Genomic DNA, 27445 nt, shown 5'->3' with positions numbered 1-27445 from the left:
AATGAATACCAATCTCGCTTACACTCAAACGAGAGATTTCAATCACCATTTAATTATGTTAATACATCACACTTGGGAGCAAGCCAGAATATAAATTTACATTTTTTAGGTGAAGTTGACCAACAGTTTAGACCTTCTGTGTGCATGTAACAGTCATAAAGACGGAAAAAGTTAAATTTTGAGGATTACTAGTGAACAGACAGCTGAGTAGCAGCAAACAGTGCCAGGCAATGGCTGCAAATGTGAATAAAATACAGGATGCATAAAAAAGGAAATTTGTCTGTCAACCACTGGGGGACACTGGACCATGGGGTATAGAGCCTCCTTTAGGATATGGGCCCTTTAAATGTAGCAATTAAATGCTCCTCCCTCTTATACCTCCCCATCCCTGCTATTCTCTCCACCTACAGCAGCAGGTAATTACTACTTGCTTGAGTGGGATTGCATTGCGATTGTGTTGTATATTTCTGCACATATTCTGCTCAGTTATGTTGTCTATTGCTACCTAGTTCACCTTTTGATATTGTGTACTTTGTATCGGCCCGTGTCCTGTCTTTTTCTTTTCTGGGTTATTAGATAGAGCTATATGACTACTAAGTCCTAGGGGGACGTGCAGATCCTTTATATATATATATATATATATATATATATATATATATATATATATATATATATATATATATATATATATATATATATATATATATATGTATTTTTTTTTTTTATTTTTTTTTATTGACCATTATTTTATATAAATTGATCTCCATTTTCCTGGATACATTACCTGTTGTAGAGTCCTTCCCTTTTAATAGCTTGTACATTGTGATACAGTTAGATTTTTACGCACTTCTTTCATTTGCCCCCCCTCCGCTAGTGTGAATACTTGCTAGTGGAACCTCTAAACTAGTCACCAAATAAGTTCTGGTTTATTTTGCACTTCCCTTTCATCATACATGTCATTTGTGCACTAATGACATCGACCCATTCCTCCTGTTTTGCTATTTTATCAATGTGTATAATATGCCTGTGATTCCTCTTAACAGTAACTGTGGGTAAGCATTTTACCTCCTGTTTCCCTTCCCTATCCTAATCCCAAAACGCTTTTGCCTTACAATTGAATTGACAATAGGCATTGCTTTCTATTCCTTAAGCGTGTACCCGGTTACAAGAAGTCCCTGCTTCTACTTTGCTTAATGTTACCTGTTACAGTTGTGCTATCTAACTTTGAAAGTACAGCATATGAGTATATGTCTGTGTCCTTCAACTCCTTCTCCAGAGCTCACAGTAGTCCAATCAGAATGTCTTTTTTTGGAGTTACGTAGAATATTTATACCCTTTATACCCTTGAAGCCTCCAATGCCTCAGAGTGCAGTTTAATTTTTCCCACCTATAGCAAAGGGAATTTGAATGGTACCTTCGTTTCCTGAATGTGTCTCAGGAAAAAATTTCATTACAGAACATCAAAAATTAAGTTAAGAGTAATAATGATTTTAGTGTACCAGTTTCACTGTTCTAACTCACCGTTAGCATAGGAAGAGAGTCAAACTCATTTTTTACGGCCCAGGAAAAAAAAAATCTGACATGGCAGCGTCTTGTGCCCTTTTCCGTTCGCAATGAATGCTGGGCTTGATGTCATCACCCCTGTCATTTGCAGTGGAGAGCGCACAGAGGGGAGTCACAAGAAGAAAAGAAAACAAAAGAGAAGAAAGAAGGCAATAGAAAGGTAAATGAAGGGGTACAAAAGCAGCATGAAGAGCAGAGTGTGAAAGAGGAGACAGGTGAAGGGAGCAAAAGCAGCATGGAAGCATGGAAGACATCTTACAATCTTTCCTCCCTTTCTTCCTCTCTGCTTCTATTAGCTGGTGATATATAACCTTATCCAGGCTCCCCTCACTTCTCACACACACATATATCTGAACGCTACAGAAATCAAGCAAACCTCAAACGCATCACCTACCTCCCCTCTCTTCCAAAGTCCTTTAAATTTACCCTTTGGAACGCATGCTCTGTTTCTAACAAACTTACCTCCGTACACAATCTCTTCCTCTCAAACAACCTAAACCTCCTAGCAATAACAAACTTGGCTCACGCAATCAGACACTGCCTCACCTGCAGCCCTTTCAAATGATGGTCTCTATTTCACTCACACCCCCAGACTTGGAGGCAGACAAGGAGGTGGGGTTGGGCTACTTCTCTCCCCACAGTGCACCTTCACAGTTCTACCAAATGTTCCATCACTCACGTTCACATCTTTTGAAGTACATACTGTTAGGATTTTTAACTCATTCGCTATGTGTGTTGCTGTCATCTATCGCCCCCCTGGACCACACCAACAATTTCTTGAACACTTCTCTGCATGGCTCCCTCACTTCTTATCCTTATACATCCCCACGATCATCATGGGGGTTTTCAACATCCCTAGTGCTAATCCACATTCCAATGCTGCTTCCAAATTACTTTCTCTAACATCCTCACTTCCCAGTGGATTGAATCCGCTACTCATCAGGATGGCAACTGTATTGATCTTGTTTTCTCTAGACTATGCTCAGTTTCTGATTTCCATAACACTCCTTTCCCCCTCTCGGATCATCACCTTATTAGCTACTCGCTCACTCCCAGTTCTTTACCCTCCCAATTGTCAAACTCTCCCAAGCCTCCTCACAACCGCAGGAATATCAACTCTATTGATCTTCAACCATTTTCAACCTCTCTCCAACACCTTCTCTCCCCAATTTCTACATTCTTCTCCCCTGATAGAGCAGTACCCCATTTTCACCAAACCCTAGCAACTGCCCTTGATCAAGTGGCTCCAGCGACTCTACATACTCCGCGTAGACTTCGTTGCCAACTGTGGCAACGAAGTCTACGTATCACTACAATGATACGAATTCTACAAACATTTTCTTGTAAAGCAGAATGTCACTGGCTTAAATCTTGTACCTCTAATGAATTCATGGTGTCTACCACTCCTATAGAAATGCTTTGGACACTGCAAAACAAATATACTTCCAATCTCTCATCTATTTTCAGGCTTCTAACCCCAAATACCTTTTTAACACATTTAAATCTTTTCTCAATCCTCCCACCCAAAAACCCTCTGACTACCATCAGTGCCCAGGATCTTGCTTCCTATTTCAAGGACCACTTCTCTTGGAAAATGAAGCTCCTTTTGGATTTCAGTATCATGTCTATGCAGATGATACACAAATCTATCTATCCTCTCCTGATCTTTCACCATCTGTGTTGTCTCGCGTTACTGACTGTCTCTCTGCCATTTCATCTTGGATGTCTTCTCGCCAACTCAAACTCAATCTTTCAAAAACTGAATTAATAATATTCCCACCCAAAAACAGAAGTTTCCTGCCTGACATTTCAATTTCAGTTTGTAACATGACCATAAATCCCACCCCGCAAGCTCGTTGCCTAGGTGTAATCCTTGATTCACAACTGTCATTTATTCCCCACATCAACTCTATATCCAAATCATGTTACATACACCTAAAGAACATTTCCAGAATACGCACATATCTGACACAAGACACCACAAAAACATTAGTTCATACACTCATAATCTCCCACGTCGACTATTGCAATTCCCTTCTTACTGGTCTTCCCAAAGTCAGACTTCAACCCCTACAATCTATTTTGCACGCAGCGGCTAGATTGATTTTCCTTGCAAACCGTTATTCCTCTCCTGAGCCACTCTGCCAGTCTCTACATTGGCTGCCTGTATTTCAACAAATCCAATATAAAATTCTTCTACTAACATATAAAGCCATCAACAAAATTGCACTGAAATGCATTTCCTCACTTGTCTCAAAATATCTCCCAACTCGACACCTCCATTCTGCACAAGATCTATGTTTCTCTTCCACTCTCATCACATCCTCCCATTCTCGGTTGCAGGATTTTTTCCGGGCTGCACCCACTTTGTGGAATTCCCTCCCTCGCACAGTAAGACTTTCCTCTAGTCTTCAAACCTTCAAGTGTTCACTGAAACCCACCTCTTCACACAAGGTTATGATATTCCTCAACCACCATCTTAATTTCTCTAGATTACCCTCTTACCATCCTCTGCACAGCTAATGCAAGACAACAACCCTCTGACCAACATTGCCACACACAGCCCACTCGATACATTTACCTTTGCGTTTTAGCTGGTCCATTGTGCAATATGATGTAGCACATGCCCTTGTGTCTCTAATTCCCATTGTCCTATAGATTGTAAGCTTGCGAGCAGGGTTCTCTTACCTCTCTGTCTGTATGTATTACCCAGTATTGTTTTATAAATGTTTGTTCCCAATTGTAAAGTGCTATGGAATCTGCTGGCACTATATAAATAGATAATGATGATGATGAAGGACAAAATAGATACGATCAGACTTGAAATGGTATCATCTCCCTCGACCAGCAATCAGCTCAATTTCTTTGTAGCACCCTCTTACACTTTCTCTTCATTTGGTCCCACCAATGAAGAGGATGTTTCTACTCTCCTCTCATCTTCCTACTCTACCTCATGTCATCTTGATCCCATACCCTCCCAATTTGATAAGTCCCTGTCTTCTGTGCTCATTCCACATCTAACTAAAATCTGTACTCTCTCGCTCAGTCTTAGATCCTCCGCTATTTTCTACCTACACCACTTCTCTTGGAAAAGTAATAAGCTCCTTTGGATTTCAGTATAATCTCTATGCGGATGATACACAAATCTATCTATCCTCTCCTTATCTCTCACCATCTGTGTTGTCTCGTGTTACTGACTGTCTTTCTGCCATTTCTTCTTGGATGTCTTCTCGCCAACTCAACCTCAATCTTTCAAAAACTGAATTAATAATATCCCCACCAAAAACAGAAGTTTCCTGCCTGACATTTCTATTTCTGTTGATAACATGACCATAAATCCCACCGCGCAAGCTTGCTGCCTAGGTGTAATCCTTGACTCATAACTATCGTTTATTCCCCACATCGACTCTATATCTAATTTAAGTTACATACATCTAAAGAACATTTCCGTAATGCGCACATATCTCATATAAGACACTGCACAGACCTTAATTCATGCACTCATCATCTCCTGCATTGACTATTGCAATTCCCGCCTTACTGCTCTTCTCAAAATCAGACTTGAGCGCCTACAATCTATTTTGTATGCAGCGGCTAGATTGATTTTCCTTGCAATCCGTTCTTCCTCTGTTGAGCCACTCTGTTAGTGTCTGTAACAAAATTGCACAGACATACATCTGCTCACTTGTCTCAAAATATCTCCTAACTCGACACCTCCGTTCTGCACAAGATCTGCGTCTCTCTTCCATTCTTATCACATCCTCCCATTCCCGGACTTTTTTTGGGCTGCGCCTGCAATTCCCTCCTTTGCACAGTAAAACTTCCTTCAAGCCTTCAAGTGTTTTCTGAAAACCCACCTCTGCAGACAAGCTTATGATATTCCTTAACCAGCATCTTAATTTTCCTAGGTTACCCTATTACCACCCTCTACACAGCTAACACAAGACAATAATCCTCTGACAAACATTGCTGTGTGACTGATCACACAGACCACTCTATACTTTTTACCTTTGCATTCTAGCTGGTCCAGTGTGCAATATTATGTAGCACATGCCCCTGTGTTTCAAACTCCCATTGTCCTATAGATTGTAAGCTTGCGAGCAGGGACCTCTTACCTCTCTGTATGTATTATCCAGGATTGTTTTATTAATGTTTGTTCTCAATTTTAAAGCACTACGGAATTTGCTGGCACTATATAAATAAATGATGATTATGAAGACAGTTGAGTGGTAGGAAAAGCACCAAGAATTAAAGTAGCATTTTTTTCTTAATAATAAACCTTGCAAAATTGTATATGAGATCTTTTTATTTTTCTTGCGGCCCATTAGACTTTTATTATTATTGGACCAATTGGGGTTTTTAGTTTGACATGCCTGCTTTACCACAGGCATGGAAAATTCAGTAGCAGAATTTCAAAGTGGATTGGGTGTCTTTCTTGCAAGTAATGGTATTACTAGCTATAATTAATATAACACATGACAAGCAGTTTCTAAGGGTTTCTTGATGGGACCAAAAATCCTATAGTTTATATATGTATGGTTAGAAAGATGGTTTTAAAACATAATGATATGGCATACAACAACACATTATTGTGATTTATATGGTTTCTATAAAAGATTAGAACATGTTGATAATTAAAATTCCATAACAAGAAGATGGCATCCTTGTAATTGTGAATTTGAACAGAACTTACAAACTGTAACTACTATACAATGTCTTATTTTCACGTAAAACATTTTTGTAATTTTTTTTTATATCCCAGAAACACAGCCTATGGCTATTGGTTCCAAATATTCCTGAAGATGCACTGCACAACTAGTATCAGACTAGCTGTATTTTGATGGTGATAATATAAGTTATTCATCTTTACATTGCTTTGATTATTATAATTATGTAGACATGTTTTCATATCATCTCACTGTTACAGCAAATCGATTTGTATCCATAATCCTCAGTGAAGCTTTCCTCACTATTGCATTCCAATTACTCACTAATGCTTTCCTTACATAAGTTAGTCTGCCCTCTGGGAAGCAGGAGAGAAATGAACAAAAAAATATCTGGTTCCTCCGACTTCTTCATTTTCCTGCAACTCTGTACAGATGTCTGTGTGCCTTTACTTTCATTAATTTTCACATGCTCTGTACACACTCATGGGAAACATCTTTATTTGCAATCTCCAGTAAGTGCTGACTAGTATATGTTGAAGTAACAAACCTGTAAAATCAGAGGTTTTAACTATATATTGTACTCTCAATCTCATCAACACACACCTCATATTTCTTCATGAAAACGTAGTATTAAACCCCACATAAACAAAGTATCTTCTAGTGTTAATTTAAGTCGTTTTTTTAGTTTGATAGTGTATTACAGTATTTTTAAATCATTTTAAACACCATCCCAGAAAATAAATCTATTTTCACGGAATGTAATTTTATAGTTTTAAATGTTAATTTGCACATTGTGAGGAAATTGCCTCTGTAAAATTGTTAATGAGTCCAAGTTCAAACCGTAAATTCATGTTGAATGGTTTTAACAATTTGCTCAGAATAAAAACTGTAAAATAGCAATTGAATATATAGAACATGATATTCAAATAGTTTAATGTGGTCTTTGCACTGGTTTAATCTAATTCAATGAGCGAATGAAGAAATAAACACTGTAATTGCAAGTGAGCTGCCTTTTTTGTGATACACATGAGCTTGTGGGTAATTGTATTTGAGAATATTGCACCAGTATATAATGCTTTAATTAACAAAGGAGGGCAGTTCTGACGTCTCTTGTCTTCTTGGAATGACCTGTTCACTTTTATTGCATTACATACTACTATCAAAACAATGGAAGAATGTCATATCTAGTGTCATTTATTAAAAACCCCCAAAAACTGTTTATCACTATGATAAGCAGTAATTGTAAGATATTTATATTTCAAGTCTTCAAACAAACAATAGGGTGCAAACTACAGGTATTGTTTTTCACTTTAAGGTATTCTAACGTGTGAAAGCAAACCCTATGTCCCGACTCACTACCCTGATTAATTTCAAACTAATTTAGTAGAAATTATTTATTAGAAGCAGTAGTTTTTAGAGAACTTCATATCTATATACTTCTATCATTGAACCATTTCATTGTCCTGTTTGTAATGCTGAATTTTGTGGTAGGTTTTCTATGGAAAAGCATGCTATGAGGTGGGTATACAGAGCTTGATTCATCTTTGAATGCAATGTGAACGCAACTTGTGTTTTAAAGAAAAGTGGAAGTAAAATAAACAAACATATGTCCGTATTAAAAATAGAAGCATATCTTAAGAAATGTTTCCATTGAAATTTGGGTATAAGTATGCTTTCTCTATACATTACTTGCCAATCTGGCTACAACTTACTTGCCCTATGCAGACAAAACAGAATGCAGGACACAGACATGCATATGTTCACTATCAAGTCCCTTCAGTATGCATGCATTAATACTATGATTAATGGTAAATGATTAATAAAGATATTTGATTTTGTATTTGAAATATGTAAACCAGAATGATGTTAATGCATCCTGTACATAAAATTATTTTCTATTGTTTCTCTTACTTGGAAACGCATGTTCAGTCATGTATACTTGTCGGTCATCATCATCAGCTGGCACTTACACCTGCTGTCTAAAAAAAAAAACTTTCCTAAGAGATGCCCAGAATTTTTAATAGACTAATGTGCATGTGCTCGACCTCGGCACACCCTTACTATACACCACCTCTGTGCGTCCACCCATTCCCGCCCCTCACTCCGCCCTACAAGTCATAGAGAGTCGGAAAGCCAGTTGTGTTTGGACATGAATCAGTGTGCTTGTATTCACTGACATAATGTACATTTCTGAGCATACATAGAGCAATTTTATGCCAGATACAGCATGTAAAGAGACTTATATTGGAAGATTAATCAGGTCCACAATATGTACAGTATTTCTCATGGACATTTACCACTCTGCAAATCATGTAGATATGTTTGAAAAAAATTATATTGAGAATTTTTTCTTTTTTGTTTCTTCTTTTTGATAGCTGTATTTTGTAGCATATGAAGCTGCCTAACCTAGATGATTTTTCAAGCTGTTTTCTACACCAGTTAAAGTATATGCACCCTTATACTCTGACTGGTGGGAACAGATCTCTGCTACTTGATAATTGCTGAAATATAATTGCTGCCTTAGCAGGGAAAAATACTTTACTACATTATTTAGTTTTCAAAACTGAATGTATTGCCACTGTGAGTTGTGCAGCAAGGTTTTGACAAAGAATCTCAAGCGGTTTCCTACGGTGGTAATCGTTTCCGTGATTACCACCAATCCGACATCGACAAGCCCTCCAACTAAAATCTGAATTTCTGGGAAACCGATGTGAAAATAGACAGACTTACCTTGAAGCCGACATTTTAGATCTCCGATTGGCTCACCATGTTGACAGCAACTTATCCCGATTGGACAAATAATCACCACTGCAGCTTGAATTCGCGACATCTGTCAATAAAAAGTAAATTAAAGCGGCAATGTGTGGAACACTAAGGTTAAGTGTTTCAACACTTAACCCCACATTGCCGCTTTAAATTTCTATTGACAGACATCACAACCACATCAAGGTGCAATGCACAACACTTATCCATTCGGGATAGCTTGCTGTCAGCATGATGAGCCAATCGGAAATCTCCAGCGTCAGATTCAAGGCAAGTCTGTTTATTTTCACATTAGTTTCCCACAATATGGTATTTTGTTTGGAGGGCTTATCGATGTCGGATTTTTCAGCATCGATCAAGTGTACCCAATCCATTTCCTAAGGTATAGTAAAGGGATTTTCTGGGGTTATCTATTATTTAGACGGACGTCCATTTGAGTTATGATTTCCACTAAAAATAAAAAAATAAAAAATAGTTATTAACTGTAGACAGTGACTGTTGTAGGTCCTATAATTAGACTTGTTTATAATCATGGATGTTTTTTCCCTTAACTTTTTTGAGTAAATAAATGTTTATTTGTGCAAAAAGTACCAACAGATTTAAAAAAAAAAAAAAAAAGCTTGCAAAATATTTGACAGAAGATTCCTACCCTGAAGGGTTTACATTGTAAAATGCTTTGCAAGAGGCATCCCTTGAGCTCACTTAAAGACTGAACTTTATTTATACTATTTTTTATCAATGCATAATTTATTAATGTTGTATTACCCAAGTAGCAAATAAAATATTTCTCCAACTGTACTATTGATAAGTTTAAATGTACCTCATAATACTAAAATATATATTTTTTTGTCTACATGGTACTAACTTATTCTGATTTCCTTTTCTCTCCATATGCAAGATACTTTACTATTCACCAATATTATAGTTACTCATTTCTGCAGCTTTTTTAACTTTTGTTTTATTCTGCCATTTTTAAATAGCGAGATATCTAATTTTATTTTTTTTCCTTTATTTACTGTGCTGCACACTTGGCTGTTTGCTTTTGTCTCTTGCCTCCATCACAGCTTTTGAAGGTTAGTGATTAATTTATTTTTTAGCTTGCAATTTCATGCCTTTTTTTGCTTCTGTTCTTTCATGTCACTAATATTTTTGAGTCTCATGTGTTCCCATTTCTAATCAAGTCTATTGTTTATTTTGTTGCACTTAACTTATAGAAACACCTTGCACTTTGCTACCTGGTTTGTTTGTTTTTCACAATTTATTTGTAACTTAATTTGATTTACAGATTCCCAGTGACCCCATTGTAAATTAGGTACCTTCTTATGACATATAAAACATAGACATTTCTGGAAATGCTGTATGCAAAGTGAGTTCATATCCATTATTACTTCAGTAGTGGCATTGCAGACTTGAGATGTGCAAAAGTGGTAAAAATTGTTTAATATGTTTTTGGAAAATTAGTTAGGCTATGTAAAATGTTGAGAATATGGCTGTCCATGTATTTGCTGCATTAGGTTGTCTAGTTTCACCTGTGCATTGTTAAAACATTCCTGAAAACATGAATTATTGGTAGCTCTTGAGGACTGAGTTTGATCACCTCTGGCACATTGTTGTGCTTGTGTGATCTTTACAATGCATTCATCTCTCTTATGAGAAAAAACAAAAGTTGGTAGAAGTGTAGGAAGTGTCAGGAATACAAATATGTGAACATGTTACCATTCTTATTGGGAGACCTCCAGAAAGGTAGGACATTGCCTAATTTTCACCTGTTTCCCCAACATAATAATAAAACAGTAAGTGTGTCTGTGCTTCCTATTATAAGTTGAGTAATAGCTGCCAATAGGGAATAGCTTGGTTGATGGGGAGGGTATCGGGTATCCCACCCTCTTTAAAACAGGTAAAAATGTATAGATATTCCCAAAGCGCATAAATTATTGTGTTATCGGATGCAGGCGTCCCGGCATGGGGTGAGAAGTAAACAATGATTGTCTCAAAATGTAAGGAGAGAATGACCAGTAGTTGTGACATAAATGTAAATACAATTAATGGCTAAAAACAATTTGTATTGATGAGAAATAGAAAAGTGCACTGAGTTTAAATAAAAAATGCAATGACAAGAAATTTTTTTTTCAAGTACTCAAAACAAATGAAAATGTAGCAAAATAGGTATATACTCATAAATAGTCAGTTGTAGTATCTGTTACTAAATCAAGTAAAGTTCTCCAATGGAGTTGAATCCAATCTCTACAGAGTCAAAGTCAATGGTAAACAAACAGCAGAGTGGGCAGACTTAGCGTCCGGCTGGATGCACAGTGTACCAAATGTCTATCGCCCATAAGAATCTAAAGTGCTGTTAGGGAAAGAGAGTCTTTGCTAATCGGTGATGGGGTTACGGGGTAAAGGTAGGAAACTACCCTATAGCACAATCATTTGTGTGCCTTGGGCATATCTATATACTTTTTACCTGTTTTCTCAATATGTTTTACTAAGTAAATGGAAAATGCTGTATGTTCCACCCTTGCAACACTTTCTTGCTTTTTTTTTTTTTTTTTGTTTTTTAGTCTTAATTTTATAAGGAACCAATTGTATTTACTGGAAATGCAAAGTAGCAACATAAGCACAGTAGAGTGGCATAAAAAGATTAAACATATTAGTGAAGGGATTAAAGCATTGTCTAAAGCCTAAACATTACATTGCAAATTTCTTTAAAATTTAAGGTTGAGTTAACAAATATTATTATTATTATTATCTTTTATTTGTTAGGCGCCACAAGGTATCCGTAGCGCCGTACACAGTACAAACAGTGGACTATACAGGGTGAAACAGTACAGAGCAATAAACAAAAATACCAATACTTCAAAAGCTCCACACAGGGTAATACAATAAGCACGGAGTAGAAGAACAGGTGAGGAGACAGGAGGGAAGACGGCCCTGCTCATGTGAGCTTACATCCTAAGGGAGGTTGGACAGAACAGGCACAAGGGGAGCCAAAAGAGAGACGGGAGAGCGAGTGGAGGAGGAGAGGTGGTTAAGTGGATGGTTGGTAGTCTTTACAGAAGAGGTGAGTTTTCAGTGCACGTTTGAAGGAGCACAGAGTAGGAGAGAGACGGATGGAACGAGGGAGGTCATTCCGGTGAAGGGGGGCTGCCCGGGAAAAGTCCTGGATTCTGGAGTGGGAAGAGGTGATGAGAGTGGAGGAGAGGCGGCGATCATTGGCTGAGCGCAGGGAGCGGGCAGGAGTGTGAATGGAGAGGAGGTTAGAGATGTAGGGGGCGGTAGAGTGGGAGAGAGCCTTGTAAGTGGTGGTGAGGAGCTTGAAGAGTATTCTATATTAAGGAAGGGAAGCCAGTGTAAGGAGAGGCAGAGTGGGGAGGCCGAGGAGGAGCGGCGTGAGAGGAAGATGAGTCTAGCGGCCGCATTGAGTATAGAGCGGAGGGGGGAGAGACGGGAGTGGGGGAGGCCCGTGGGTTGAAGGTTACAATAATCGAGGCGGGATATGATGAGTGCGTGGATGATAGTTTTGGCGGCGTCCTGTGAGAGAAAGGGACAGATGCGGGCGATGTTGCGTAGTTGGAAGCGACAGGTTTGGGCAAGGGAATGGATGTGGGGAGCAAAAGAGAGAGAGGAGTCGAGGGTGACACCCAGGCAGCGGAGTTGGGTGACAGAGGAGATGGTGGTATTATTGACGACAATAGAGAGGTCATGGTGGGATGGGAGTCTGGGTGGAGGAAAGACAAAAAGTTCCGTTTTAGAGATATTAATTTTGAGAAAGCGAGCAGACATCCAGGAGGAGATGGCGGAGAGACAGTCGGATACACGAGAGAGGAGGGTGGAAGAAAGATCAGGATAAGAGATGTAGAGCTGAATGTCATCAGCATAAAGGTGATACTGAAGACCAAAGGAGGAGATGAGAGCACCAAGGGATGAGGTATAGAGCGAGAAGAGTAACGGGCCGAGAACAGAGCCTTGCGGGACTCCTACAGGGAGAGGGTAGGTGGAGGAGGAAGAACCAGACGTGGATACAGAGAAGGAGCGGTTGGCGAGGTATGAGGTGAACCAGGCATGGACAGAACCGGAGAGACCGAGAGAGAGAAGAGTTTGCAGCAGGAGGGGGTGGTCCACGGTGTTGAAGGCTGCGGAGAGGTCGAGGAGGATGAGTAGGGAGAAGTGACCCTTGGACTTAGCCAATAGGAGGTCATTAGTAACCTTGGCCAGGGCAGTTTCGGTGGAGTGTTGGGGACGGTAGCCTGATTGGAGAGGGTCGAGGAGGGAGTGGTCAGAGAGGTGTTTGGCGAGGCGGCTGCAGACAATCCGCTCAAGTAATTTGGAGGCATAGGGTAGTAGTGAGATAGGGCGATAATTAGCAAGAGAGGAGGGGTCCAGATTGGGTTTTTTGAGGATAGGAGAGATAAGAGCGTGTTTAAAAGAGGAGGGGACAACACCAGAAGAGAGTGATAAGTTGAATAGGTGTGCGAGATAAGAACAGGCAGTGGGGGAGAGAGAGTGAAGGAGGTGAGAGGGGATGGGGTCGAGAGGACAGGTAGAGGGTGGGGAGGAACCAATAAGAGAGCGGACTTCTTCGCCTGTTGTAGGGCAAAAGGAGCACCAAAGTTGGTTGTTGGAGGGAGGAGAAGCAATAAGGGTGGCTGGAGAAGGGGAAGAGGAGATGTTCAGTCTGGTGGCCTCAATTTTGGAAGAGAAAAAGGTGGCGAAGTCAGAAGCGGAGAGGGAAGGCAAAAAAATTATTTTGGGGCAGTTAAATAAGATATGATACTGCTTTGCCCTGTAGAGGTTCCCCATTAAGATATTATGGACTTAAAACAAAAGTAATTTTAGCTATTCTGTTATTTGATTGAAATAAATAGTCTGTTATATATATATATATATATATATATATATATATATATATATATATATATATATATATATATATATATATATATATATATATAATTTTAATAAATTATTTAGTTAGACAAGTGTAAAGAAGGTGTCTTACACCTGCACTTTATTAAGGTGGAATAATGACACAATTCAAAAACTGATATTAGATTTGTGTCAGCAACTGACTTTATTTGTTATTTAATATCCCAGAGGGCAATTTAAGATATAAATAAGAGTTTACTATAAGCTCCTGTACACAACACATGCATCTTTACTAGGCTTTATAGTTCTGACTAGGCAGTTGCTTATGTAAGATTGCTGTCAGAATTATAAATGCAGTTAAGATATGTGTATACAGCCTAGAATAGTATCGTAAAGTCTAGATTCTAATGCTTTTTGTTTTCGTTTCATTTGTGATTTTAGCTTTAAATGTACCTGTATTTGTTTTTAAATTTCAAAGGAGTTCATCTTTATTTCATTAATTACAAATTGCTGTAAATGCCGTATCATAGGCATTTGATTTATATTTTTATATTTCCACACTGAAACTCCCACTTAATGGTTTTTGTGGGCTAGTCCCACAGTCCTTATGTTTGGTAGGAGGTCCATCAAGAATACAAGTATTATCATTTTGTTGCCAGGAATGTCAGCCAATGCTTTTTACCACAAGAGAAATTATGTAAGGCCAATCTTTCATATAAAATGGTGTTCCATTTTCACTGTGTAATAAAGTGCTGATACTTCAAGGCAAAATACTAAATCAATTGTTTGGTTTTACAAAAAATTAGGTGATGTGAGACAATTGAAACTAAGTAGTAATTCTGTTTAATCTGTGTGTGTCTCTATACATATGAAACCTGGAAATGTTGCCTGTAGTAAGTATAGTAGAGTACTAAACAATAGTAGATATAGGCACATGACTAGACATATGTGATAAAAGGGTATGCAAATTGAGAGTGGAGATAAAGCTCATATTAATTGTTTTAATTAATGGCTAAAAACAGGTTGATACAAAATTAAATCAATAGGTAATTAACACTTGAAATGTAAAAAGAAACAACAATTCAATCATGTTACATTGGTGTACACCATATAACATTAATTAAATGCACATTGCAATCCATAGAGGAGTAATCAAGTTGTAAAGATCAAATGTGACAGTTTATATGATAAGAAGTGTTTTAAGTTCAAGGTACACTTACTCATCAGGAAGTCTCTGTTCTGTGTTGTGTTAATTAGGAGGTCCGTTTTAGATCCTACCTTGAAGAACAGGAGCGTCAGTCTGGGAAGAGTGTTCATCTCATTAATAAGTCCATAGATCTGTGAGCAGGGTGAAGTAAAACTGTGTCCAGCAGATTTTTATACTGTCAATGTTCAGGAAATCTGTGTTGGCTTATCCATTGTGTGCTGTAGTGGGTATTATAAGGAACACATTTTCAGCTCTCTTGGAGTATTTTAAATGTAATGACACTGTATGGATGAACATTTGTTTCAATGTAGCAATATAGCCAACATCTTTCATCCTTTATAGTCAGACTTCATTAGCGAATCTTTAGGTGCTTGGCTTAACCTTATTTATTATGACCCTAATTGGAATATTAACTGTTATTTCAATACATGGTGTGTTAATCAGCAGTAATGTGCATAGAAGGACAACCTAATGTTAGTAATGTATAAGGAAAAAATAAATCATAAGTATTTTGAATTAGTTTCAAAAGTGTAAAAGTGTTTTCAAATTTCCATAATATCATTAATTGCCACTCTTTAACAGGTATGTAACAAAAAATAAATACACAGAGCCCCTATGTCCAACATCCATCTATTTTGTTTAAAACATAATGAACTAATATCACTGAGACTTAGACCCTCCCTGAACAAACTAAAATGACACTCATTAAAAGTATTACCAAAACAGCTATCTTTCTCACAAAAGGAGTGACCCTTAAATAGATGTGATTATACCATTCTCTGAGGAAAATGAAATAAAGCTTAAAATTACTACATCATAATGCAATAATTAATCCAAAAATGTTTTCCAGTACAAGAAATACTCTAATAGATTGATCCTAAAAATAGAAAATGTTCAGAATATGAAGATTATACTATTGAAATATACCCTGTACAAATACAATAACGTTGGGCCTATTTGTTTTTCTTTACACCGTGTTTTCCAAGCAAACCCTCCTAGAAGTCACTAATTGAAGGGGGGAGGGGCATAAACCATTTAGAATTTTTCACAGATAAAAAATAAAATATACTTAAAACTAAGTGAGGCGCAAGAGGGAGCAGTAAAAGAAAAAAACAAGAAAAAAAGATAAGCGAGAAGAAGTCAGCATTTTCAACCTTATCAATATAACACTCAACAACCAACATATTTCTTTCCTATAAAATTACTTGTTTTCGTCACAAAACAGTAAACAAATTTGAAACACACATACAGTAGATCTTTATGAATTTGCATTGCAATTGGCACTTCACAAGAAATAAACCCCTGAATGAACCAATTCATAACAAACATGCACCCCCGCTGCTTTAAAGAATAATTAGGTTTTTCTCCTAGTCATATGAAGGGACACCTAGTGGAATCATTCCAGAAACTAGCTGAGGATGAGAAACTGTATAACAAAATATTATTTTTTTGAAAGGGGAACAGGAAGCCCTAAAGGATTTAAAGAATAATAAAGGCATCATAATAAAATCAGAATATGAAGGGATAGCTATTGTGATTGTTATAAAATGATTATTTAAAGGAAAGATCCTCTTACATATACAATTAATCAGTAAACACTCAACACAAAAAACAAAATCAGAGCGTTTATTTCATTATTAAATGACTGAAAATGGGCTTATGATTACTTTTTTCTTCCAAAATTTAATGTTATGTACCCTAAATTCATAGACATCTACTGCAACAGCCCATTATCTTGATCCAATACTTTAAAACGATCAAAATACAGACCAGTTTGTACAAACAATGGTAAGTAACAAAACCCCTATGCCGGACGCAACCTGTTTTTTTAACAAACACGAGCAGATATTAAGTGGTAATTAAACTAGATACTAGCACACTGCAGTGTGGAATCTAAATACACTTGTATCTCAAACAAGACATACTGCTTGCATTCTGAATATGTAAACACACCGCCTCCTATTTGCGCACTAATGTCTAACAATATCTATCAGATTGCTTCCGTATTTATAAACACTCAAATGAATACATAACAAATATATAAAAAAAAATATAGAAAACATTTACAATTTATATTATATATAATATCAACTAAGCCTGCGTAAATTCAACAAAACTTCTTTCTTCAACCACATATTGCTTGATATTACAATCCATGTCCAAAGGGGTTACTTGCAAACTTACATGTTATGTATAATTTCATACACTGCGTACCAGCTGCATATAGCTTGAACAATAAAGTGTAATCTTACTGCTAGCCCCATTGGTAGTCAGTGGCCATTCACACACCAGCCTGACATGACCGCCATAGGGTCAGTACCACAGAAGAAACATGTCCACAACACAGAAGGAATATGTCCACTCTCACCGGATGGACGCAGTGAGAGCTGATGGCCTTCCCCTCCTGACTGAAAACAGATGTAATGCAACTTCTTGGGCATTTGTGATTCAGTCCTGATTTTTTTTTTTATTCTGCAGCTGGCGATTCTTTTTTATTATGCAGCTGGTGCGGTCCGTGATAAAATTGGATCCAGGATCAGAATTATAATAAGTTGTAAAAAAACTTGAGCGGCCCGTTGATGTTTTAGATGGTGCAGATTCAATAAAATGATAACCACAGTTCTCAATGAGGAAGAGATAGTTGATAAGAACAGCTCTGACGCATTTCTTTGCCAGTCAGCGATTTCATGAAGGGAATTGGTTTCTCAGGAAGTAAACTCTGTTTGGTAGATACATGCTTGCACTTTGAAGACATGTTTGAGAAAGACTCCTTATAACATGGCTCAGATTTAGTTAGTTGGCACCATGACATTTACATTTAGCCATAATTATATTTGGTATGAAAATAAATTCTACAATTGGTCAGAGAGAATTGTAAACTTTACCTAGATATGTAAACCTCTATGCCAAAATAGAGGCAATAATTTGGAGCAGTGACCCCTACCAAGAAAGTCTCATCCTATTTAGGAAATGTATTGATGATAATCTGTGAGGGGCTCAAGAGAGATCTTTTACAAATTTCTTTAATACATCCAACACAGAATTTACAAGAGAGAAAAAACACTAATTTTCCTTGACCTAGAAACATTCATAGAAGACAACAAAATGTGCACACAAGCAATTACAATTGCTCTATGGATTGTAACAACTACATCCATACACATAATAATCATCACTGCAAATGGCTAATGAACATACCATTACATGGTCATTTCAAGGGAAATTTACAGGAACTGCTCTGATCCAAAGTCATACATAGAATGAAAAACCATAGTGAACAAATTCATAAAACGAAGATATGATGCTAATTTAGTACTAAAGATACAGGAAAGGTGTACAGAAATAGTCTTCATCTTAATGTTTTGAACGTAAGTAGAACAAAAGGAAGAGATCATACATTTCCAATTTTAGCAACTAGAAAAAACAGATCCTACAGGACTGTAAATAACATTGGTGCATCCTATTGAATGATGTAAAAATAACCTTGTTTCCAGCAATATTCCACAGAGCATAGCTAACAAAACATTATTGCTAAAAGAACACAGGTTACTATCATTGCAGTAGGTGCAAAGGCTGGCTAAGTTCAATGAATACAATTGCCTCATCTAGTGTAAGTAGTTGGCTAATTTTCTACCTAAATAAAGCTTAAGGTAGCAGAGGAAATCTCATAACAAGGTGCCGTGGATTTGATTTAATGAACCTACACTATATAGGAAGGGAAGGTGTAAGTTGAATACCTGAATAGCAGAGTAGATTGGAAATATCAATAACAGATTGTCCTCTCATAGTTTGTCAAATTGTTTTGCACTAGAACACTATAGGAATCTATCAAAACCTACCTTCATAACAATATAATTATACCACCTAGATATATGAAGTTCATCACAAGATTTATTTTAGAATAACACTGTTGAGACTCACATAATGCTGCATATACAGATTTACCCTAGCACCCGATAATGAAAGGAGCTCTGATGAAGTCTGAGTATGAAACATGTTGGATACATTTTGCCATTGTAAAAAAAAACAAACAGTGCATTCACACTGTTGTTACACTTAAAAGCTGCCAGGAGAGCTGCAGGTTTGTTCCTTGTAACTACCATTACAGCACACAAGGGAGAAGCTGACAACAGTGGCAGTAGAACTTTGTGCTGGACACCGGTTTACAGCACCATGGGCATATTAGTGAGAGTAAGATGCTCCCCCAGACTGCCACTTCTTCAATGGAGAAGCCACAGCGGACCCACCAAGTAACACAATACGATCTACAAGAGGTACCCTGCAGAGTAACTCTTCAAGCTATTTTAAGAGAGCAACACCTTAAAAGCATTTTTATTCTTTGTGTGAAACTTGGACCGATAATGGTGGCCGAAATCCACGCAAATATAGCTTCCAAGGTGGTGTGTGTTGCATGAATATATTACTCCAAATGCTTGTTTTTGATCTTTGTATCTGGATTATACAGCTATAGATTGCAGTCAACATTAAAGTTGTATTCTATGGTATTCACAGATTGTATTTGTTAATCTTTTATTCACTTATTTTGGCCTTTTATTATACCATGTGAGACAAACTCCATATCTGCCCATTAATTGTATACTCTGATACAACATAGACCTAGACCTGTATATATAACGAACATGGTTTAACTGTGTAACTCTGCAAATATGAAAGATAATGCTCACCTTGTAGTATTTTCTTTAAATAAAAATCTGTTTTCTATAAACTTATCTGACAGCCCAAGCAAAGCGTATTCATTGCTTCTTCTAATTGCTAGGGGAAGCTGCTAAATGAGCCTGTAAGTGTGTGGATGTGTGACTTCTTATGTCATTATACATATAAGCATTAAAGCCAAATCTCCAAGGCGCTAGGTTTAAAAACAAACCATCGAGAGTCAGTTCCTTACGGATGGAGGTGCCAACTACTTCCAGTAGTATGCAACCTAATAATAAAACCACAATAAGGAGCACCAGTCACCTTGGTTATATCAAATAAAAATTAAACTGATATGGCAGAATAACCTCAGATTCCTGGTAAGTATATTAAAAAAAAAAAACGCATTTATTTAACATAAAACCAATACATATAAGCATTGTTTGCTATATTAATCAAAAGCAAACATCTATACAAGACAGATGATATAAGATCTAGGGCAAATACTTGGAAGCCATTAGAGAAGTAAATGTGCAAATCTTTATATGAAGCCCAAAGGATGATCGGGTTGGAAGCAAAGTGGCTAAAGGAAGTGTGGTCTGAGAGAGCCCATCCATAAGAAGGATGCACTATATGATTTCACAGAAGTTATAGCCTTGAAACTAACACTGTAGTCATATATAATATGATGAGAGAAGCCCTGGCAGTGGGTAAACTATAATAAAATAATTGGCATGAAGTTTAGGCTGGTCAAGTAAACATACATAACATGTGATTATTTGATGTACAGTAGGAATAATTTATACAAATACCATTAAGTTCAAAATTACTATTTATAAACATAACATTATTTCCCCATCAAAGAATGACATAAAAAATGTTATACAAAGTGTACATCATCTATGTGAAACCTTTTGCATCCACAACATAAAAGACCGTTTTAAGACTTTCCTGTTTATTCAATATATTGTGCATAATATGTATGTATTCACCTTTTGAAATATGTTGGAGTATTCAGTCTGACATTTAGTATTCACATATTGGTGTCCCATTTAACCATGACATTTAATTTCTTTCAAGGAAGCTCAGTAATGTAACAGCTGATAGGCAGCCTTACCAAGATGGATTGCACCTCACAGTATGTGTACTTGTCTGAATCTCTAGGTAGCTTTTGAATTGGATGATATTGAATAGCAAAACTCTGCTTCCCGTTAGTTTATTTAATGTGACAGAGACTCACATATCTTACATTTTAAACCAAGATGAAGCCTGATTGTTTCACATCTGCTCTTTATAAAATCTAAACGTTTAGAGATGAACACTGCATAATGCAGGAGTTTACTGTTGGAATAAAAGCCTGCACTATACTAATCTATTTTAAAAGGTGTTGCTGTGTTGATCATGAGTCAGATTACCATTTGACATGCCCTCCGATCTCTGGTTTAGAACATAACGATATAATGTGACTCCCAGTTGTTGTCTCAACCAATTATCAATATGCCTATCAGACTTTCAGACTTTAAAGTCAGATGACAGAAAAGCAAGTCTTCTGGTTTTTTTGAAGGTTAAACATATGCAAGTATTTTTTCTTTGAATTTCATTCTTTTTTTTTTTTAAATCAATCAATGTTTTATAGCAAGGAAATAAAATCACATTATATGGAATGTTTGTTGCTGTTTTATTTGTGCCATATTTTTGAAGAATGTTAATTACAATTTGCAGAGTAGTTAGACCATGTATGCAATGATCACAAAAGTAGTGGTTAATATATTTGAACAATGTGAGCACATTCTGACCTTAAGGGATCCCAAACTATATTTGTCTGTCCACTGATTGGGTGACCATGGACATTGGGGTATTGAGTGTAGTATATGAGCGATGGCACTTTAAATGTAAATATTTATTTGTAGCTCCTCCCCTTACCCCGCACCATAACTGTGGATAATCAATTTTTTTCTTTAGCAACTTTTTTTTTTTTAGTAGCTTCTGTAGCAACTTTTAGGGTTTTTTGTTTGTTATTTTTCTTATCCTCCCCCTCGCTGTCGCAGCTGAGACCTGCATGGAGGCGATTGATAAACTGCTCTAGTGGGGCTAAAAGCTGTCACTGGAGGTCCCGTGCAGTACCTACAGGATGCAGTTGCTGCACCGTTGAGCACTGGAGAGTGGCTTAAGGTAGGTAAGCTCTCTCCCAACATAGTGCTGGGGAGGGAGATTCTATGTTAAAGCCACAGTGAAGACCTAGGCTAGGAACTTTATTATTTTTAAAGGTGTATTAATTGTAATAGAAAATAAATGGCAGTTCATTAGTTATCTTGGAGCCAGGTCAGATAAGGATTATTATGCCAGTAAGGCCCCTTTAGACACTACTTTGCAGAGCGGGCAGTCTTTTGGGATGGCGCTCATCTTGGTGCTATGCTTGGGGGTGGGGGGGGGGGTTGATCCTTCATCAGGTGGATCCTCCTGCTTGGCATGCTCTGTGACAGAAGCACCAGACACCCCCCTTCCCCATCCCCGAAACCCTGCTCTCCCTTTCTGTGCCAGCTGGTGTCGTAAGTAGTTTACAAGTGAAGTTTAACTTTTTTTTATCGGGCTTGGGTTTATTACATAGGTTCACTTTTTTGTTTCATAAGTATTCTTTTATTTCTCTAATCTCTTCTACTGTTTCTGACAATGGGAGTTCTTCTAGAGCAAAAGCTGTAAAAATTACTTCTGTAATTTTTACATGTTATTGCCATGTTAACTTGCCTCTAGAGCAGTCAGGCACAGATGTCTTATACAAAGCCTGCCAGCCTGAGGATTATATGCCATGGGTGACAGTTCTCTCCTACTGATGTTGCGGAACTAAGTGTGATAACAGAGATTGTTCAGCTGACCCGTGCTCATGAGAGGAGTTCTTCTCAGATTCCCTCAGGTTCAGGGGTAAATTCTGGTAGACTTGGGTCACCTTTTGTCATGCCTAGCCAGAGGCCAGTGAGTCCCATGGAGGCATCACAGGAGGAACTGTTATGGGCAAAAGTCTGGCAATTTTCCTCCTCTTTAGAAAATATGTTAGATTCTGCAAGCCCTCCCTTCTCTCGCAAACATAGAGCTATGGTACCTCAATATGAATTTGACTCTGTCTCCCTCTAGGGAGAACTCATCAGAACCAAAGTGGTTGGTGTTCTGATCTAGAGGATACTTTATTTCTTTGAAAATCCTTATAAACAGTCATTGGGTGGATGATTTGATTCACACTGTGTGCCTGGTATTGGACATCCAAGATGCAGAGGTTATGGATACTTCTATATTTAAAAGGAAGGCAAAGAAGAATGTTTGTTTGTTTTTATACTTCCTCTCTGTAGCTAGAGGATTTGCTGGGTGAGGCATGGACTATATCAGACCATAAGTTTTAGGTGCCCTGTAAGCTGCAAACTTGTTATCCTGCAGAGGATGCAATTAAGTGGAAGGTACCTCCTGAGGTAGATGACTCTGTAGCGAGGTTGTCCAAAACTACCACAATTCCCATTTTCAATGTGACAAACATTAGGAATTTGTTGATTGTAAGGTCAATAGCAAGCATGGTTAAATCTATTTTTGTGGCTGTAGGGACCTCTTTGCTACCCATTTTAGCCTCTGCATGGGCTAACAAGAAAGTAGAGAAGTGGTCAAAACAGCTTTCAGAAGGTTTGAAAGCTGATAGGACAGGGTCAGAATTGTAGCCTTTGTTAAACAAATTTAGGGCATTACAGATTATTTGGGGGATTTGTATCTGAATGCCGGACCAATTGAATCTAGGATATCCGTAGACTCTGCTTGTCACACTCTCTGTCTTAAAGCCTGGGAAGTCAATGTGGAGTCTAAACGGACTTTAGAGTCACTTCCTTTCTCTGGTGGTGTATTTTTGGGCTTGAGCTAGATAAAATTATCAGCCAGGCCAGAGGGGTAAGGAGTGTTTTTCTTACCTTTAATGCTCCAAGAGTCATATGGTCCTGATTTTGCTCCTTTCATTTTCCAAGGGGATTTTCTGCATTGAAATCCAGTTGCCAATATCCCAGATGGCATGCTTTGGCCCCTAGGTTAAATTTGCAGAGGGGGTAACATACTTGGGCTGCCTGGTTCCCTGACAAGCCTTCAGCATAACAGACATTCTGCCACACCGATTCATCTGTGATGGGAGCCAGTTTATTTTTCTTTTGGGATTGGTTGTTAAAGTTCACTACAGATGCCTGGGTAACAGGGATTGTGGAGCGAGAATATATTATAGACCTCCACTGATCCCCCAACCAGAAGATTTTTCACCATGTGGCTTCCCGAAGACGAGACAAAGTGGCTTGCTATGTGAGAGGTCATTAAAGCTCTGATTTCTTTGGGAGTATTTGCCACCGGTTAACCTAAAGGGTTTGGTTCAGGCCCATCCTGAATCTGAAAACTCTAAACACTCCTCTTCGGGTGAATAGATTCAAGAGGGAGTCCATGAAATCTTTAGTGAATGGCATGGAAAAAATGAGTATATGGTGTACTTGGATATCAAGGATGCTTATATAAGTTCCTATTGGGGAAGGGACATCATTGTTGTCTTAGGTTTGCTGTTCAGTCCCATCACTACCAATCACACGCACTTTCCTTTGGTCTGACCACAACCCCATCAAGCTTACAGAGGAGAATGTCAACCTGTTAAAGTGTCAGGGCTCATTCTGGCAGGTCGTTGGGGGCCTCTTGGGAGGCGAGGCACGGGACCTCGGCATGAGCAAGGCTGCCACCTTGTCCACAATTCACACATTCAACATTTTATAGGTTTCCTACCAAATCCTACCAGATTTGGTAGGAAGGTGCTTTGCACCGCCTCTACTGAGCTTAAAACCCATCCGTAAGGGTATTATTATACTTGTTGTAATTCCTTCTCTCTTAGACCATTGGGAGACAATGGACGCCTTCCCTATTACACTTTGGTTCTCCTCTCCTTGTTTTTGTTTTTCTCCTACTCTGTCCTGTTGGGCTTAGTTAAAAGATAACTGACTATTACTCCAGCAGGCGCAGGGTATGGAGGGGAAAGTGCCCTCACTCATATGCTACACTCAATACTCCATTGTCTGGAGCCCCTCAATAGACTTAAAGTAAGTATAAAATGTTTTATTATTTTTTATGTTTTTCATTTCCCTTTTGCATTAGTCAAATGTGAGTATTAAGGGATGAATGCACATAACTATTCTTGCCACAAGTCCAGTCCCTTACAGAGCTCACCGTTAAGTACAGTTCTATTATTTTGCTTTCTCTTTCCTGGGACCCCTTTATACTCTTCCAAACCCCTTCTGTCAATCTAAGATTTGCATTTTTTTTCCGCAATACCAAATAACATATCCAGAGGGAGTGATTCAATGACAGGACTGTGTGTGACGTAATTGGGGATGGGGTATGGCATCATTGGTAGTGGTCCAAATGGGCAAGCCCTTGTGTTTTATAGACTCTATGAGTAACTACCCTGAAACTGTGTTAACAAAACCCTCATAACAGCCCAAGTTGCCTGCTGACATATCTTACATATTTATAGCTAAATCAATTTGGTTTGTAATTATTTTAGCCTTTAGTACAATTTATTTTGTATAGGTCAGTTGTTCCTGTAAAATAGCTAAATATAGGAAAATTGATCATAGAGTCGTTAAATGGAAACATGCTAGTGCATTTCAGTTAGCAGCATATTGAATATTATTCAAGTGTCTATTGACATGGAAAATCATATGTCTTAGTTAACCGTTGTTATGGTTCTTATTTCCTTTGTTATAACAATAAATATTGACAACAGTAGGTATACTAAAGTGCTCGGCGTTGTATGCGGGTACTATGTGTGTGTACTACAAAACCAATGTCCTCCAACTAGTGAAACTAGAAAAATGTATTCTCATCCGTTTGTTGCTGTGGAGTGCTATAGTGGGGGATAGTTCCTCTTCCTTTAACTTTCTCCAGCACATATAATGCTACACAATGTAGTTTGTGAGCTCTGGGGTCACCTTATGCTGCCTCCGATATCCTGCCATCCCTGGGATTGCATTTCTTCCACTCCAGTAATCAGCAGGGGTTATTCAAGTAAAATGAATCAAGAATTGGCCTTGTATTTTCCATCATGGCTAAGGTTTTTTTGGGTTGGTCTGATCTAGAGACATCTTTTTGATCCAGTGTTCATACAGGAAGTTGTGTTCTCATATAGATTATGTACCAGGTGATATTTTTATACAAATGCCATTTTTGAGGTTATAACAACAACTGGTATGTATGTATGTATGTATGTATGTTTTTTTTCTTCCTATCTCTCTATAATGATTCTGCGTGATTCTTATCTGTAGATTGCTGTTATTTTTGAACATAGAAGACTTTGTTTCTCTTTGGAATAATATAGATCTAACAATTTATATTTGTTATATTTTGAACTAAAATGAAGATTGTTTATTTTAAACATCCCCAGTCTCTCTATGAAATTCATGGTATTTAACATCTGCAATGTTTTTCTCCATTATGTGGTGTACTTTTGTACTAACAATGATGAGCACATATTGACGTGTACCTTTTTATCTTTGCTTTCTTTTGCTTGCTTTTCTAAGAATTAAAATCTCAGCCTTCAAATGAAGAGATCTGTAAGTTGTCCATGTCTTTAACAGTGTTCGTTCTGTGCTCCTTCTTTGGTATACACTTCACTCCATTGCATTTTGTCCATAGTGTGGATATTGCCATAGAAGTTATTTGGATACACTTTCCTTTATAGCTTTAACAGCATTACCTTACTTGACTTGCATCTTTAGTATTCTGTGTGATTACATGGAACAGAACTAAACTATTAATGTAGCCATGCAATCAGTGTCATAGCCTTCTAAAGTTTCTATAAATTGCATCTACATATATTTTTAGGTAGATATTCTATTGGACTGGATACATTTTTTAAATTGCATAATTGTGTTACAGTTAAATAGGATATACAAAAGAAACAAGTCCATCAAGTGTTTAGTTTCCAAATTCTGGTTGTGTTGCAACATACACCATCATTAAAATCTGAAGATGCTCATGCAGACAAGTACTGTTTTAAACTAAATGAAATATAAATTCTGTTGTCCTTAATAACCTATTTTACCTTTTGTGTTCCATAAACATGGTGAACCAGTCATTGGATGTGCTACATATTGCACCGCTGTGTAGTTATGTGTTAAACCTTTTCAGCTGTTTATGCTGCATATGATCACTTTTGTTTTATACCAATTTATAACACTGGAAATTAATGTCACTAACTCAGTTTTGAGACAATCCTTATTTTCCTAGGACGTCATGACATTAATTTGCAAATATGCAGTATAATGTAGCTCTGTGTAGAGGTATGCATTTATATATTTTTATTATGTATACTTTTTATATTAACAGTTAAAAAAGATGAGGAATTTGAAGATACTATTTTTACTAAAAAAAGAATAAAGGAACTTAAGGTGTTGGAGCCAAAAATTGCCCAAAATCTATGTAAGTATACACAAGTGTGTTTAATAATAAAGAAAACCCAACACTAATAATGCTTTTTCTTTCTATTTATAAAATCTTTGAATGTTTTGTTTTTTTATTGTTTTGAAGAATATTAGCACATTCTATTTCTTTACATAAATCTTAGCGGTAGGATATATTTAAAATCAACTATAAATTAGACCAGTCTTTATAAGTTTAGTCTATGACCGTCTGAAAGGCCCTGACCTTGTGTGGTTTTGAACAAGAACATGAT

At 37.5% G+C, this 27445-nt stretch overlaps 1 protein-coding gene across 1 annotated transcript in view; it reads left to right on the top strand.

Annotated features, from left to right (window-relative positions):
* DIAPH3 (diaphanous related formin 3) overlaps window positions 1-27445 on the top strand; it is a 503156-nt gene that overhangs the window by 272128 nt on the left and 203583 nt on the right. Inside the window, exon 18 of the mRNA XM_075199796.1 lies at window positions 27100-27192. Coding sequence (XP_075055897.1) covers window positions 27100-27192 — 93 coding nt within the window. The remainder of the gene's footprint in view (window positions 1-27099; window positions 27193-27445) is intronic.

This window comes from Mixophyes fleayi, chromosome 2 (assembly GCF_038048845.1).
Source record: "Mixophyes fleayi isolate aMixFle1 chromosome 2, aMixFle1.hap1, whole genome shotgun sequence".
NCBI classification, from domain to species: Eukaryota; Metazoa; Chordata; class Amphibia; order Anura; family Limnodynastidae; genus Mixophyes; species Mixophyes fleayi.
Note: the sequence above shows the minus strand (reverse complement) of the source record. Positions and strands in the feature narration are given on the sequence as shown.